The sequence below is a fragment of the Dermacentor silvarum genome, chromosome 1 (assembly GCF_013339745.2).
Source record: "Dermacentor silvarum isolate Dsil-2018 chromosome 1, BIME_Dsil_1.4, whole genome shotgun sequence".
NCBI lineage: Eukaryota > Metazoa > Arthropoda > Arachnida > Ixodida > Ixodidae > Dermacentor > Dermacentor silvarum.
In genome coordinates this window covers 15032874-15050628 of record NC_051154.1, presented here as the reverse complement: position 1 = coordinate 15050628, position 17755 = coordinate 15032874, and the positions used below count along the sequence as shown (strand labels likewise).

Here is a 17755-nt window from a genome sequence, read left to right as displayed (position 1 = left end):
CGGACACAGTAATAGACATGTTTGCGCATAACCATTTCCTTTGCAAGTATGAACCAACTCGCCCAGCAGAAAGTTTTACCGAATGCCGAAATGCTAGCATCAAATCAGGCGGATGCACAGCGTGAGACGCATACGCAGCGATGTGACGAGGAAGAAGGCGATGGTTATGATGCTTACCAAGAATGGCGGCGGTATACGCGTATGCGCAGAAGAGTACGACACGCATCTAAATACATTTAGCGGTTATATTCTCCTCGTGTAAGGGGAGAATATAACCTCTAAATATATTTAGCATAGCCAATGACCCAATAATGGGGTATGCCAAATATAAGAAATTTAATAAAATCACAGAAGCCATTGAACATAACGCGCTATTCCACTAAGACGGTGATATGCTTTAGAGAGACCTATGAGCCGACATTATATGTGCAGTTTTTTGTGATTTATTATATTATTACGCAGAACAGAGACGCGCTCAATGTCACTATTGCGTCGGTTAAGATATTGTGTTGTATAAGTCGGAGCATCCGGTGTCACGTGCCCAATTGCCCAATAATTAAGTAACCCAAAATATAAGAAAATAAAAGAAGCTATTGAATATCATGCCGTATTTCAGTAAGAGGTGTGTATGCTTTACAGATACCTTTGAGCCGACATTATAAGTGCAAGTTTTATGTCGTGATATATTGTTTGATTATACGAAGCACGGACGTGCGCTCAATAGCACTACTTTGTCGGTGAACGTTCAGTTGGTAATGGCAAAGGAATGCGAAAGACGTGGGCAAAAGGAAACGGTAAAACACACAGAGGCACTGGCTTTATTTGTTTGCACGTGTGCATTTACGTATATATGCCACGCCGCAAATAAACAGAAAATGCAGAAAAAAGGCGCTGAAATGCAGACAGAATATCAAATGGTATTGTTAAGCTTTGTCGGGGAAAATTCCGTGCGACGTACTGAACTTCGGGACAAGGAGGAGGAGGAGGAAGAGGAGGAGGAGAGGAGGAGAAGGCAGGGATGTTAACCAGAAATGCGTCTGGTTGGCTACCCTACTCTGGGGGACGGGAAAGAGGGAATAGAAAGATGAGGTAGAGAGAGGAGGGGGGGGGAGGAAGGACACGGTGAGCTCGCGCACTCTCGCGGAGGGCCTGGGGAATTCAAAGGCGTTCACATAGGCCAGTCGTCCTCAAGTAAGACAACAGTGCCTTCACAGATTTGTGGGCTGACGAGCGATGGGGACGGTCTTCAAGGAGCACCTGCACGGACAACGGTCGATCGTCAAGTCGTCGCAACTTCGGGACAAGAACACCAACAAACGGCTTGGGAAACCCTGGAATAGATAAAGAAAGCTGCGCTTTAGAAAACGGTGACAGCATTAAATTCACCTTTATGTTTTGAGGCTGATGCACTGTCACTACTTCCTGACTTCAAAGTTGCACCGCATTTAGCAGTTAAAATTTAGCTATAGTGCTTAACAGCAGTCATAAAATTTGAAACAGAACATTAGGGTTTTCTTGAATCATATTCATGTTAATTTTATTATATTTAGCCATTGTTGGGTAGATGCGCTTCCTGGAAGTCCGCCTTTTCAAAGCGCTCCAATCGTGCGGTGTCCTGCTAGATTCGATCAAGCAGCACGCGCCAACCACCAATGTCGTGTCGCGGGGCGTCTGTCGGACTCACGATTGTGTCTCGCCATAAGCATTTCTGTAGTTTGCTAGCTTGGTTGACTTCGAGAGTGGCTCATACCTACTATGGGGGATTGGCCAAGACTCGGGTGATTCAAGAAAAAGATGTGAATCTCACTTTTTCTTCTCTTTCTCTTCTCCTTTTCCTTTTTTTTTTTCCTTGAAAAACACAGTTAGGTCACCATTTTGATGTTTCTAAACGTTTGTATACTTATCTGTATACTTTTATGTTTTTCAATTGTACACTTCCTAGACATTTTTGGCTTGTTCTGTTGTGAATGCCTTAACTACTGTTTTAATTGTACCACTACTTATTGACTTTGTATTGTTTGCAGTTTGTACAACATTTACTTTGCATAATATTCCACTTAGTGACTACTACATTGTTGTTTTGTGCTATATATTTGCACAAATGTATATTTTCTGACAGGAGGTCCCCTTTCCGCTACATGCACTGGGACCTCCTTCTGTATACTTATGCAAGCATGTATACCACTTACGAAAGAAATAAACTGAAACGTATTAAAATCTTTCGAGAATTGAGAGAGAATAAATGTTTTTGTTCTCAACTCAAAGTCATACATTGGACTTCCATTTGTGTTACAAGAAGTCGTCCGTGTGTGCGTGTGTGCGTGTGTGATCCCAATGATTTCGCCTCTGTATGTTAATACTGGTAGAATACACTTACTGTACGGGTGTTTTTTTTTTTTTTTTTTAGCTGCAGTACATTTTTTTTAGATTGCTTGCGGCAGATAATACACTACTAACCCTCGATGACGCGGCCCATATTACTTCTACGAGAAATCAAAATGTTTAATTGAATAATTAACATAATGACACTAATAAAATATTTAATTAATTACTTTACGGCAACCATTTCAATCGACGAATTGTAGCTAGTGAGTGAGTATTTATGCAAGGCATATCGACTCAGGATGGCTCCGGCTTCGAGATATATGCTGTCAAACTGCTCCACTTACATTTTTTACCAAAACGCTGTTTTATGCATTGAAGCACAAAAGCAACTGGACCACCAATGAATTTCGTTGGACATTTCGAAAATCAATACCTGGAAACTGCTGTAGTCCTGAGAATTCGTTCAAAGTGGATCGCCTCGCCAACTCACCGGCTATAATTCGCTGATTGAAATACGTACCGTAAAGTAATTAACTGAAAACAGTTCATTAGTGTAATCATGTTAATTATTCAATTAAGCATGTTGATTTCTGGCAAAAGTAATGGCCACCTCATCTAGTAATTTCGCTCAAGTGTTAGAATTATGTTACCTGCCACAGGCAATTTTTCAATACAATTGGTGCAGCTAAGAAAAAAAAAAAAACACCTGGCATGTTTTCTTTTTCTCTCTCTCTTTAGTGATGTCGGTAATCTGTCGGCTATGCCTTGTGAGCGCTTACCATAAACAATTTTTATTCGTCCGGAGATTTTCTTCGCACGGTCGTAGTTACCTTTGTCAACTCGGCATAAACAAAAGTATTCCAGAGTTTCGAGAGGCTGACTACCAATCACGGACCCGTGTTCCCTTCCCAGACTATTGAACATTACCTTAGTTTCCTTCACAACGGTCATCTAACCTCATCTCTCTGGCGTTGCTGAGCAAATTAAGTTCAACTGCGGAGTGCAGGTTCCTGAAATGTTCCCCGTTAATCCTTGCAAATAATCTCTACTACATTACCGAAGTTGCATATCGCTAACATATGAACCAATCAGTGTGTCTGCTTTTTCAAGCATGGCCTCTATATAAAGTCCCCCAAGAATGGTCTGGCATCAACGCCAGACCATTCTCAGGGGACTTTATTTTCGGTCCTTGGCCCCAGCTGAGATGTGCCACAGTAACAGTATATGGGCCATGATGCACGACACACGACTGGACTCGAGACTATAACTTAAGTATGGCTACTGTGCTAACGAACTGTATTTATCCCACAACTATTCCTGTTATCATCATCCCTCTTTTGCAATTCCCTTTTCCCCAGCGCCGAGTAGCATGTTATAGAGCACTCAGGTGAACCTCTCTGCCTTTCTACAAGCAAAATCACCTCTAGCTCTCTCTCGCACATGGGACAATCATAGCACGCTGCTGTACAAAAGCAAAAACAAAACCGTATATATGCAAGCGTAGAAGATTAAGGATGCGGAAGAAAACTAGTCGTAGGTGTAACATCGTTTTTGTAAACTAAACTCAGTAAGGTACAACGCAGTATCGCCACTTATAGCTTGGTGAACTATAGTAACTGCGCACAAAAGACGAAGGACCGTGAAAGACACAACGCGGCTAGTTTGCCCGAAATGTACCAACTCGGCCAGCTCGCGATTCTTCTGCAATTTGTGCAATTTAAATACGGTGGTTGAAGGTCGCACCAACGCGTGCACTCTCAATTTTTCTACGAGAAGGTCAGCATTTCCATGTCTTCCGTATTCGTCTGTAGGTACTCCTCGCACGACGCTTCCGAACACTCCAAAATGATTGCCCTTGTAACGGGGTGACGCGGGCAGCTTTAGCGTTACTTTGATTCGCCCCAATGCTGGTATGTCAACTGATTCGCACAAACGCAATGTCAATCAAAAAATCAAATTCGGTGGTTTTACGTGACAAAACCACGATATATTATTATGAGGCACGCCGTAGTGGAGGATTACGGATTGATTTTCCCCATCTGGGCTTCTTTAACGTGCACCCCATACACGGGCGTTTTTGCATTTCGCCCCCATCGAAATGCGGCCACCGTTGCCGGGATTTCACCCCGCACCCGCGGGCTTAACAGCGCAAAGCCAAAGCCGCTACGCCTCCACGGTGGATCCGACGCAATTCAAGATTCAGTTGTGAAGCACAATTTAATATCCTCCACCAGTCACGGCGTTAAAGCAGCTACTTGCGAGCCCGTGCAAGAAAAAATTAAGCAAGTGTTACACGTTAGTAAAGCGTGGAAGAGGGGCAGTATGGGAACGCTGGCATGATGAGCGGCATCGGAGCCAGCTGTGGAACAAGACGACGAACGCGCGAGCAGTGGCACAAGCGTTAAGAGCAGGTATTTACTCACGGAAGCATCGACACGGGTTTTTTTTTCTTTAAGGTTGTTTGAAGGTCATTGTGTGATGAGGCATATAAGGTTTTCGCCTTAATATCGCAAACATAGAAGGCAAATACACAATAGTCTATTTCTCCATAATGGCCCCCGTGACAGAAAGTCAGATAAATGGAGGGCTTGTGATTTTCTACTGTTTGTGTGGACGCGCATTCAACGGGAACGTGAGTGCTTGCCTCCATATGCTGTTAGCATATTTGTCTCGTTTTCCACGCTGCGCAATTAACCACGCTCAAGTAGTGTTTCTACGTGCAAAAATCTCTGCAAGAAGTAACCGTTCGCGCGTTTGTCTTTCTCTCGGTTTCGGCAGATCCCCAATCCTGCCATACAGGGAGGTACCAGTCGCCCCTGCAGGCCTACGAAGCAGTCCTCCGGCAGGAATGCGCTGAGAGCGCCGTCTTTGGCGTCCTGCACACTCCAAGATGCCAGCGCAAGGCCACCTACCACGGCCGTGCCACGGTCACCTACCAGGAACGAGAGGACCTGACAGTTCGCCGAGACGACCACAGCTCCGCGGATTCTCTGGAACAGCGCAGCTTGTCGGCGGCAACGTACAGCGCCCTCCAGGAATATCGTCGGCCTAGGCTGTCGGCCGTCGACTACAGGAGCCGCAGCTTTGCAGACCACAACGTTGGGCAGCACCACGCTGGACAGAACCACACGTGCTGCTTTCGAGAGCACGCTTCGTGCTGCGACCGGCCTCCGCCACTCTGGAGGATCGGCCAGCCGAGAGCGCTTGACGAAGAAGACTGTGGACTCCAGTCTGCACCCGTGACTCATTGCGTTAACCCGAACGTGCGTGTGTCGCGGCAGGTACTAAGCGACAACTTCCAGGACTTCTGCCAGACGATGCTGGCATCCGAACGGCAGGTGCCCGAGCAGCAGCGAGTTCCAGCGGCCGTCGTCCAGTCACCACCAGCCAAGCCTCAGCAAGTAGCCTTCCGGCTGGGCAGCAAGGACTCGCCCCGGAGGAGGTCACTTTCTAGTTTGAGCAGGACTTCCATCGTGCAAGAGGTGCTGAAGAAGATGTCTAGTCAAGCGGCCACGATGCCACCCGCAGCTCCGATGATGGCTCCAGCGATGAACGACCTGTCCAGCGCAGACGATAAGGAAACAGGCCTCGACCAGGACGCCCTGCAAGTCATCCAGCAGTTGGACTTGTCCATCGCGGGCGACGAAGAGGTCTTCGTGGACGGTCCTCCACCACCGGTATTTCCAAGGCCAGCAACCGACTCTCGGCATGTGCCGCCCTCCGGAGCTGTTCCCAACGGAACGTGCCAGCACCCAGTGGACTCTGAGGCGCAGAATGACAACCTCATTGAGGAAGTCTGCTTTCCGGGCTCGAACAAAAAGTCATATGCGGCCTTGGCGCAGCAGACAGCGCCGTCTGGAGAGACGACCGCCGAGTCGAATGGCTACGGAGTCACGGAAAGGCGAGACGCCTTGTTGGGCAGAAACAATGAGCTTGAAATGGACATGGGCGTTGGCGACGCAAAATCACCAGCAGCCACCGTGGGCAAAGCACTCTCGGACACGGGAGACATCTGCGTTATGCCGGGTAAGCAAGAAGCGGTCTCCTGTTGTTTTCGTATAGCCCTTAAGGCGAAATATAAGTTTGTGCCATCGCAGATGTAAAAGATAATGCAAATAGGGTGACATGAACACGCACGAAATTATTTGACGCGTGTCGTGCGTGTTCTTGTTCCCATATTCCACGCTGCATTCTCGTTGATGTACGAAAAAAAGCATGCAGTGCTTATCACTGACCTTCGTTGAACAGCTCGGCAAAAAGCGTGGCATTGTATGAGCGCCTATACCTCTGCACGGTTTGCTACTGCTGCTAAAAGTTTTGTCATGTAAGTTTTTATGCGCGTCAGATAGAGTGCTAAATCGTGAAAATAATCTGTGAAGGTCAAATTGAAGAAAAGGCGCCAGTTCCACTTGCACAAATAGTTCCGTTACCATCCTGAAAGAAAGAGTCTGTGTGTGCGTTCTTCCTTTATAATAGTAGTAAGCTAAGCCTCATGATTAGCATAACCAACTTTCACTAAACATTTTCTCTATAACATTGGCTGAAAAATATGGCGATGGGATGCTTTGGCGGGTGTATGTGCTCACTCGACACGTCAAGTGCATCTATACTCCTTATCAGTCACCGGACAAATAAAAATACGCTTGCTTTGCATGTACGAGCTATCGATGTAGCCTGATAATGTTGTTTGTGCATGCTTGTGTTATCCTGTGTGACGAGGTGGCTGTATACGCGGCTTAGTTGCATTATCAACAAAGTAGGGTGGGCTTTCGAAATTCAATGCCTGCCATCTCCCCCCCCCTCTCTCTCTCTCTCTTTCCCACGCTTTCAAATTATCGAATTTTCCTTCCTGGGAATCACTCCAGCCTACTTTAGTTAGTTAAACTACTTACATTCAGACGAAGGAGAGTCAAACAGCCCTTCGCTTCCTGCTCCGGTTAAAAAAAAAACAAGAAAAAAAAACAATTTACGCTGAACAGACACATCTCCGCACCCTAAATGCAACGGGTGTGGTTAATGTCTGTAGCAGAGGGACTTCCCCAAGCGCATATAAAATACTGAAGTCCTTTCGTCCGGGCGTTGATGCGCGCTCACGCAATGTGACACACTGGCAGTAGTGTGTTTGTGTCAAACTCTTTCCTCGCCGCACCACGTCAAGAACACAGAGTCAAGAATGAAAAGACGGCGTTAGACATGGACGGCTTGTTTGGGTCATTTTTGAGCGCAACTGCCAAGCGCCTGGAAGAGACTGGGTCGGAGCGCGCCGCTCGCGTGTCTGCCGCTCCCGTCCCAGGCCACTTGACGCGCTACAGCGGACGAGCCGGCTGCTTTGTCCCCCACTTGCCGCGACAAATGGTGCCGTGCATCGAAGCGCCGCCAGCGCCAGCAGTGGACGTGCAGTACGCTTCGACGCCGCCAAGTACGCGTTCGTCCACTCGGCGACGTTATAAAGTAAGGTGCACAGGATTCAGGCACGCTAGTTATCTTGTTCTTGTTTTCTTTTTTCGTTTATCTCGCAGCCAGGAATGGTCAGCGCTGTCTCGCCACTGCCTTTTGTCACTCTTTGTACTGGACGGCTTAGCATAACATCGAGGAGGCGTTTGCTGACGCAGCCGATCGACGAGTTAAGGTGCCGGGAGAAATTGAGTTTCTTGGTGTTGTTCGCACTCAGCATGTTGTAAAACAGCCTGTACTCGTCTTAAGCGCGAGCATGTCAAGTCTTGAGGTACGGTGCATGAGTTGGAGGTGTGCACCGACGCACCGACATTGTCGTGGCGGTGCTATCTACTGGTGTCAATCTTAACGGGGCAGAAAAAATGGCAGTGAAAGCTATCATCACTCTTTAGCAAGGTAGTGCGTTGGGCGAGTTGGTGCATAGCTAAACAAATGAATTGTGTCGCAAGAAAAAAAGAAGGAAAACCAAGAAGGATACAGGATAGGGCGCCGTATCCTGTCTCCTCCTTATTTTTCCTTCTTCGTTCGTTTAGCTATCACTCAACAGCGGCCGCGTGGTTTCGGGGGTAAAACAAAAATTGTCTTGAGGCGCGATCTGTGACGTGTTTTTGCCGCGCAGTGGACGAGTGCCAGCTGGGTCGCAGCGACACGGCGGACAGCGGCGTGGCGAGCAGGCCAGAGTCCGGCAGCTGCTCGCACTTCGTGGTGGTCGCCATCGACTTCGGCACCACGTACAGCGGCTATGCGTTCAGCTTCACCAGGGACCCCGACAACATCCACATGATGCGCAAATGGGAAGGTGAGAAGCGCACACATGTCCGCCCGGAGCGCCCTTTCCTTCGTTTCAGTCCGATACATCCGGATGTGCCACCAAAGCTTCCATCGGCAGTCTTTCTTGAAAAGGAGTCCGTTCACGGATGTGTATCAGCTAAAATTCTATTTAAAAGAAAGGAGGTCGCGGCATGGAAACGTGCGAGCATACGAGTGTGCATGCACGAGTGTTTCGAGTCGTCTTGCACCATGCTTTTCAATGCACAGTCGAACGCGTGGTTGAGAAAAGCCGCAGCATGCACCAAGACGCCGCCGCTATATATAGGGTGTCCCAGCTAAAGTTATTAAAGCTGTAAAACAAAAATAAAAAGAGGATTTAAAAAACACGGTGCATGATGCGATTTTAAAATCTACGGTGTTCGGTCGTCGAACCTCAGACGACCGAACACCATATGTCTTGTGATCGTATCTTGCACCGTGATTTTTCACTTTTTTTTTACTTTCATTGAACAGCTTGGCTAACGTTGGCTGGGACACACGATATGTGAGGACCTGCGTGCAACACCCATCGCAGTTCTCACATCTCATGGTTGCGAGTACGTTGGATTGTAGGTGTGGCGCAGCGTGTGCGCCACACGGCCAATAGTGCGCTACCCTGCTACGCCTTTCTCGTACGCACGTCGCTGGAGCGCTATTGTGGGTCGATCACTTTCGGGAATCAGCCGACGCTGATTGGATAAGTCAGTGGGCAAAACGCTCGTCATACCGGTGAGGCGTCGCGCCAGGCACCATGCCGCACAAAAATGAGTGTATAGTGTATTCGCCAAAAGTTATCGAGCGAGAATACATATGGGCCTCTGTTTTCCCGTTCTAGTATACCCCCCCTCACCACTACAATCTAATCATACCGTAACCATACCTCTGTAGTAGGTATGGTTACCCTTCCACCTAACAAACCATAGCGTAACAAAATCGACAAATCTAATGGGAATAATCAAGGGACAAGAGTATTGCGGGTACATTGTCAAAGCACCCGCAATACTCAAAGCGCTTGCACCTGCCGATGTGGATAGATGGATGATATGACCAACCCCATTTAAACGGTGGGATGTCATGATTCCCCAAGCTCGTTCTTTATTTCTTTTTTTGCTTCATCATCACTTGAGCCACAACATCTTCGGTTTTAGTAACTACAAAGATACACTTAGCCAAATTAGTATACAAGTCTGATGTTCCCGTCATTGTGTGTTTTGCCTTCGTTTGCACCGCCATCTTAGCCGTCTCTGACAGGAGTGTAGACACCAAATTTAAAGGATAAACTGACAATAGCATAAACTTTGCATGCTTATGAGGAACGCTTTCACGAAGCATGACTGACAGCAGACGGCTAAAAGATAAATGAATTAAATTTTAAAGTCTAGAAATGAAACGTGGCTCCCTTTTTGGGAATCGTCGCGATAGCCATCATGCAAACGTCATTGTTGAGAGCAAAAGACACTCTCTACGGTAAGGGGGCCCGTCATAATAGTATATACACTATTTTGTCGGGCCCCCTCACGGGTACATTGAGAGGGGGGGGGGGGGGGGGGGGGGGCTTTTTGTTCCATCGCATGTTATGTGCACAGAATTTTGCTAGTCAGTGATTGGGGGAGGGGGCGTCGGCGAACTTGGGCGCAGGTGTCAAATCGAACAGACGACGGACGAGTTCGTTGTTGTCAAAGCTTTGGTTGTTCACGTGAACTCTGTGACGTCGGCTAGTCATGATTTGCGTCACTCAAAGGTTATTTAACCCTGCTGGCGGTAATTTTGAAATCTGGAACTGTGAGATGAAAATTACTCTATATTAAATTACTGGGGACAGGGTCGTACATATGCCGGTCGTTATTATGGTCCCCTAGGTGCTGTGCATTACCCATGTAAAAAACCATCACCCCAGAATTTGATGTCTGCCCTCCTTTACTATAGTATAAACTGCACCTCCTATTACGTTTCGAAACCTCTTCTTAAAGAGGCCTTAAAATTCAAGGCCTCTTTTAGGCTAACAAAAGATGATCAGCGGTTTCTGCGCCATTTCCACACTCTATGCATGAATCACCATCATCGGCAAGTTTCCTCCTGTAAATGCTTGTTCTCATACATGAGAATCGCGTCACTCAGGCCGACCACTCCACCTTTCTCTCTTTAAAGTTATCTCTCTCTCTCATCCTCCATATTTTGTTGTTTGCTTTTCGATACGTTTCAACAGCTGGCTGAACCTCTATCGTGCCTATTCACTATATCGCCTATTTCGCCTCTAACCACGTTTAACACATTTTTCCCTGTCCCATGCCTTCCGTGTAACAATATTTGGTTATCTCACAAAGAAGCTGTGTATGGCTAGCGTTTCATGTATTTTTCGTGTTTGTGCGTCAACAATAAAAATACACGTAGGTTAGCGTGGGCCGATCCCGCAGATAGTGCAACACTGGGCCGACCCGCAGCGGAAGTGAAGCAGGCTTCAAGCACTGCGCCCCTAATAATAATAATAATAATAATAATAATAATAATAATAATAATAATAATAATAATAATAATAATAATAATAATAATAATAATATAAAATACATAAATTAAGATGCATTGTTCCAAATCGATGGGTATACTGGAATCGTTTGTGAACACCACATAGACTCTCGAGAAGGAGGCACTGCCATATAAGCAAAGGACAAAATGTATGTACAACCATCAGTGTTGTACGGAACGGCGTTCCTGGAACTAGTTCCTTTTGGGAGGAACGGAGGAACGCCACCATTCCGTTAAGGGTCGGTGGAACTGTAACGGTAACTCGTTAGATTTATGAAGGAACGGCAGAGGGAACTTCTGTAAACGTTCGACAGCGACGCACGCACGTACGCAGCACATCATGCAGGGCGGATAGGCGACCGCGTGAGGCGCAAGTAACTACCGCTTGCCTGTCACGTGACTATGGTGCATTTTCTTTCGTGAGTTCTCTGATATATATATATATTTTTATATATATATATTTTATGACTAGGCTTCAAGATTGTCACGTGACGCGCTCCCTTCTGTAGTTTCTTTCCTTCATGCCGGCCTGTCGGACACCAACATCGAGATGTAACACTTGTTGAGTTCAAACAAGGGTCTTTACTAAATTGCGAATATGTATTCTGGACATTTTTCTTTTTCACTCGTACTGCAATATTAAATCAGCATTCATTAAACGCCTATGTATTGTTCCTTTCTATGCGGTTTCGTGTGCAAAAAAATTAATTATATCCTCCTAAGACCCGTTGTACAATACATTGCACATTGCCTTCAACTTTTTTTCAAAATTCACTCGGGAGTAATTACGCAAAATATTCACTCCGGGTATGAACGGTGCATGTGTAACTGTAAAGAAGTGGTTTACTCGTATTCTTGCCATCCATTTTCGATAAATTTGACAATAAATCGCTCTAGACATCTGTGTCGTCCCAGACGGCCGAAAGCAACCTCGAGGCGTGTTTCGAAGTCACCGAGATTGCGTGAAAATACCGGACGCGGCAGCAACATTGTACTGCACCGTAGTTCCATCTTCATCTCAGCGGTTAAACAATTAAATGCACTTATGACCACAGATTACATGAGGAGATGATGGAGATAGTCATTTTTTTTCACGTACATGGAGACAGAGCTTTTAGCTATCCGTGGTATTCAAATTTAAAAAATTGTTTTTCAAGTTGGCATAACAGTATACACAATAAAAGCCACTTTGACGAGCGATTATGTCCCGTTGTTGTGTTACGGTCTCAGGAGGATATTGGTACATGTGATCAACTTTCTATTTGCACATCTGAAGCGCAGTTTCCTGACTGCGCATTGGAAGACCGAAGTGGAAAGTGCCATATGTGTTGCACTTGTAATAGATGAGCACCAAAGTTGCAGTTAGACATCTCTGGAGTATGTCCGGTGCTCCCTGAAAAAATTCATCTAGGAGCGTTTGTTTGGATTCTTTTTATCTCCAGATAATATGCCACCGGCGATGTTCAAATTCGTATATGTGTAGTTTGATGTGAGTTTTAAATTGCTCGCTTTATTTCGCCTCAATATTATCCGACACTATATTTTAATTCTTTTTAAATCAAATGTAACGTTAATGTAACGACACGTTACAATGTTCGAAGTGTAACTGGAACGCGTTCCTTTAGCATTTAAGTAACTTGTAACGGGAACTCGTTCCAAGATTGGGAAGGAACGATAGGAACGAGCTTTCGTTCCTGTTTTAGAGGAACGTGTACAACACTGACAACCATACACCCTTAGCTCGCAAGAGGACAATGCCACCGACTGTGAGGATGTCTGTGCCGTACAAATGAAAAAACGTAATTGTGATATCCACTGAGTATATATCTCCAGGAACACCAAAGGATGATATTGAGAAGTTCATGACCACGCACTTTGCATGGGTTAGCCGTGATGACACCACCCCTGTGATCATCGTTGGAGACTTCAATGCGGACATTTCAAAACCAGACATGAAATGGTTCACTCAGTTTGTGCTAGAAGAGTTTGGTTTGAAGTGCCGCACCAATCCAAGTCACTAAACTACTCAACAACGGTCGTGTATAGATTTAACTTTGGCCAAGATTATGTCTAAGGTTGCAACCAAACCAATCAGTGTGTATCACAGTAATAACAAAGCTATTGTCACTACCATTAATTACGAAATGATGAAAATAAATACAGGTACCCTTGTATAAGCCTGTGTGATGGGCTACAGCTTCGCTGGTCATCAACATTCACAGAGTGGGATGGCTCCCCAATTTTGCTCTCCACTCTGATTCAACATTATCTTGATACAGGTTCCTTAAGCACCCTGGCGCTGCCCATATATTTTGTCCATAATCCTTAGTCGCTCTTCTAAGCAGATTCCGCTTTGAGCTCCTGCATTTCGAATGGTGCCCAGCCCATGTTTCCCTGTACTGCATCACTTATCGTTCTGTGCGCGCCGAAAGCTAGTCTTGCAAAAGCCGTTTGATCAATCATTAGTTGCGAGTGCACATTGGACTTTAACCACAACACCGAGTTTGCATACTTAAGTTCGGGAACCATGACTACTTCCCATATACGTCTCGTACTACCTCAGACTTGCACCTTCATGGCACTTTATCGTGGTGGCCACGTTTCGTTTGTTTTTCGTTGTGAATACCTGTTCATTTTTTTTTTCGATACAGATTTCCCCCTCTTTGGTAGGTGAGTACAAATACGCGCATAGGTATGTTTGCTCGCCTGCCTTAGCAATTTACATTTCTCTGAGCTTTGATCGACTGATCACCCCTATAATTAAACCTCGTTAAGCCTGATTTGTTCGCACTTAAATTAACCCTATAGAGCTTAACTATCCTCTCCACAAATAACTGCGAGAAGCTGAATATCTCTCCGAGTATCCGCTTACAAATGTTAGCTGCGTACACTAAACCCGCAAGACCACCATAGTGACTCGTTTGTATCAGAGGTAATAATAACTTGCGTGTCTCTAGCCTCCTCTTCGTGCTTATCATGCATATCATTAAGAGGAGCAGTGATAATGGGCACCATCCATGGCGCAGACCCTTCTGGATATCTATTGTAGCTTCATTATTTAGTCCTTCCCATGATTTTTGGAGTGTGTTATATTCAAAATATTCATCATACAGTTTATTCACCCAGGCCTTCTTTTCTAAGAATGTTCCAAAAAAGCTCCATGCTTACGTTGTCAGACACCGCTAATATCCAGAAAGCCAACGTAGGCTGTTCTCTTCCTTACCTGGCTGTTTATATACTGTAATAAGAGCGATACTTTGCTGAAATGTGAACGGCAGCGCAAAACACGGACGCAACACAAAGAAGGGTGTTTCCTCTGTGTTGCGTTCCTATTTGTCGCTGCCCTTCAAATGTGCTGTCATTAAAAACACGTTATAGTCTATTCTAAAGCCGTCAAGCAATTCCGCCAATATTTCGTTTTCTTCTGTCCCTACTTGAAACTTAAATTTATTAAAGTACTGACCTGGGCTAATTGGTTGGGTGTCGTACTAACAGTTGTTTTTATAGTATTCAGTTTTACGGCTTGTGTGGCTAACCTGTATGGTACTGATGACATTTTAATGGATCTGCTTTTAATGCGAAGGATTCTTTGCCTCCTTCCAGGCTATTTGCGGAGGTAGGTATTTCATATCTCGCCACACTTCGAAATGCATGACCGACAGTAGAATCGAACCTCTGCCTTCGAGCAAAGCACCCCAAGCTCTAACCACTAGGCTACGATCGCAAGCATCCTCCTCTCGTGCCAAAGCCGACTAGCTCGTTGAGGCGTCTGGCGCGTGCGCCTCGTGTCAGTTTCTAGTGTTCTTTCCTCGTGAAAGATAACTTTTTATTGAAGTATTATGAGAAAATGTCAGGTGCGGCCCTTAGTCCAGGGCGCCAATAGTTAATGCCATGTTTCGTGCCTGACGGACCAACGCCCGCTGGAACTCCAGGTTTCCGTTACGCAGCACGGCCTCCCAGTGTTGCAGGGTTAGGATAGGAGCGGAATAGAGAGAGTACCCGGTTGGCGGACACAGACATTCCGGAGTTACGTGAAATAACGTCGGAATCGCTCACCAGCCGGGGCACCTATCGGGGCAGGAAATCGGGTGTAACATGTGAAAGAAGTGGAGGCTAGGCAATGTATTGCCCTGCGGTTGACGCACCGCAGCGGTGTCCTACCTGGTCAGTGTGTGGTGTGGTGTGGTGGAAGATACTGAAGGCGCGCAGGGCCGGTATTTTGTAGCGATGCGTTATGCTTTATTCTATACTAGTCTTATCATCCACCGCTCACGGCCGGCTGATCCCGTTGATAACGTGAGCGGACCGTCGCTCTAACCAATGACTAAGCGCGGAAGGCGCGAAAAGGCATTAGTATCGGAAAGGCATCGCTACAAAATACCGGCCCTGATCTGTAGTACTCGAGGGTGTCTCAGTATCCTAGTGGTTCTGCGTTTGTGTCCTCCTCGTCTGCATTGGACAGCTCTTCCTGCGGTCCCCAGCGAATGAGATCTCGGCAGCTGCATGTGCGCAGTCACGACTGGGAAGAGAGGCATGCTCAGATGTCCAGACAAGTGGGAACGTATGTGGTGTGCGGTGCGCAATGTGGAGAATGCGGTGTGTGTGTGTGTGTTGTGAGACGATGCCGCGTGTGAAGGCGCGGCGCGCGTCCTTGCGAATCGGTGAAGATGACGATAGGTTCTGCGTGAGGAAGGTTTTGAACAGCGTGGGCAATGGACAAAGCTGGCGCGCTCTTCATCCTCTGATATTTTTTTGGTAGACGCTGAGATTCAGGCTACTGTGTTCTGATAATTGCTAATCACTGCTTCCATTGTGTATTCGCGGGAGTAGTGTCTAGCGGCATCCGTATATACTAGGGTGTTTGTGGAAGACTGACTAATTAGGCGTCTGAGGTATTTCACACTTGCCTGTCTTCGCCCAGCGTTGCGCTCAGGGTGCATATTGTGCGGCAGTAGTGCGATGGTAATTCTTGCTCGGAGCTTGTTGGGTAGGTGTTACTAGGATGTGTTGTATGGGTCTCGGTTTGGAGCATATCCTAGCCTAACAAGGAGTCGTTCTCCCGCTTGAGTATTGCCAAGCCTCCGTATGTGACTTGCATTGGGCTTCTATTAGTTTATTTAGGTTGTTCTGCACCCCCATTGCTAGAAGTCGTTCGGTGGATGCCTGTGTGGGTAGTATTATTGCTTCCTTGATGGCTTTGCGGAGGAGAATGTCGTCTTTTCTCTTGGATGAGGGTGAAGTTTGAATAGGGAGCATGGTATGTGATCCGGTTGACTATGCAGGCGTTTATTGTGTTATAAACCTCCTGCTCCTGAATTCCATGCCTCTGGTTAGTGATGCGGAGGATCATATTGTCACGTAGTAGTGACAATATGATCCGGTATTGCACACACGTGTCAATATGCGTGATTTGGATATCTTGTTTTCCTAAGCGGCTCATGGTGTGGGTTTCCTTCAGATCCGCTGGAATGTGGATGCCAAGAATGCGGAGTTTCTGTACGCAGGGCACTGGATGGTCCTCTATAGTGACCTTGATATGGGGCACGTTGTTGGAATTGCGTTGCGCGCGGCGAACGAGCAAGAGTTCTGACTTTTCTGCAGAGCACGCTAGCCCGCCTGCTCGCGCGTATTCCTGGGCTACGTTCACCACCTCTTGCAGTGTGTCCTGTATGTGCCCGTCTGAGCCCTTGGTCACTAGAGGGTCACGTCCTCCACGTATAGAGCATGTTGCAGGTTGGAAATAGTGGCTAATAAGAGGTGGTAATTGGTCATGGCGATATTAAAGAGTGTTAAGGATAATGCCGAGCCTTGTGATGTGCCCGCTAGCTTGATGGTGTCAGTGCGAAGCGAGCCTAATCCTATGGTTGCAGTTCTGTCTGTCAGAAATGCCCTGACATAGTCGTAAACCCGTGACAGCTCGCGCTCTGAGATGCTGTGTTAGACCACCTCCGGGATGGGCCCACATTCCCCAGTATACTTTCCTTGTAGCAGCTATAGAAACTTTGGGACGCTGTATACCGCCTTCATGATCGGCCCAGGTCGAACAGCTTTTAGCGTTTAATCGCCGGAGTACAAATGTCATCGTCGTTTTAAAATATGCCACATGACATAGCCATAGGTACGTACGATTGGATAACACATAGTCGCTGATGACGTCACAATTAGTGTTTTCCTCGCTTACCTCGTCCATTATGTACCTACGTAGAAACCAACAATCAGCATGTCGTAAGCTCGCGTCGAACTGCCGGAGTAGAAATCACGCTGTCGGCGTCACACTGTCGGCGTCACCATCGTCTTGCTGCTGTCGTTACACGCACGCTCGCATCAGACACAAACGTCTGACACAAATACGTTGGTCCAACTGGTAACGCTTTGCGTAACCCCGAACGATGCTGGGTAGCCAGCTATACTCGCAAAATGCTTCGCAGGACATCGACTCCCACAGTGCGTGGGATGTTCTTTATTTTATTTATTAGATTTTTCCTTTTATTTCCACTACATATGTAAACTAAATTCACTCTACTTTCCACCGACTTACCCGCCGCGCGCGGTGGCTTAGCGGTTATCGTGTTGCGCTACAAATCACGAGGTCGCGGGATCAAATCCTGGCCGCGGCGGCCCGCATTTCGATGGGGGGCGAAAT

The 17755-nt window shown here is 46.6% G+C and overlaps 1 protein-coding gene across 4 annotated transcripts in view; it reads left to right on the top strand.

Moving 5' to 3' along the window:
- The window catches only part of LOC119457266 (heat shock 70 kDa protein 12A-like), a 183366-nt gene that overhangs the window by 130171 nt on the left and 35440 nt on the right, over positions 1 to 17755 (top strand). For all 4 annotated transcript variants that reach the window (XM_049665109.1, XM_049665108.1, XM_049665110.1 and 1 more), the window contains 2 exons: positions 5104 to 6351; positions 8399 to 8578. In XM_049665109.1, coding sequence (XP_049521066.1) covers positions 5104 to 6351; positions 8399 to 8578 — 1428 coding nt within the window. The remainder of the gene's footprint in view (positions 1 to 5103; positions 6352 to 8398; positions 8579 to 17755) is intronic.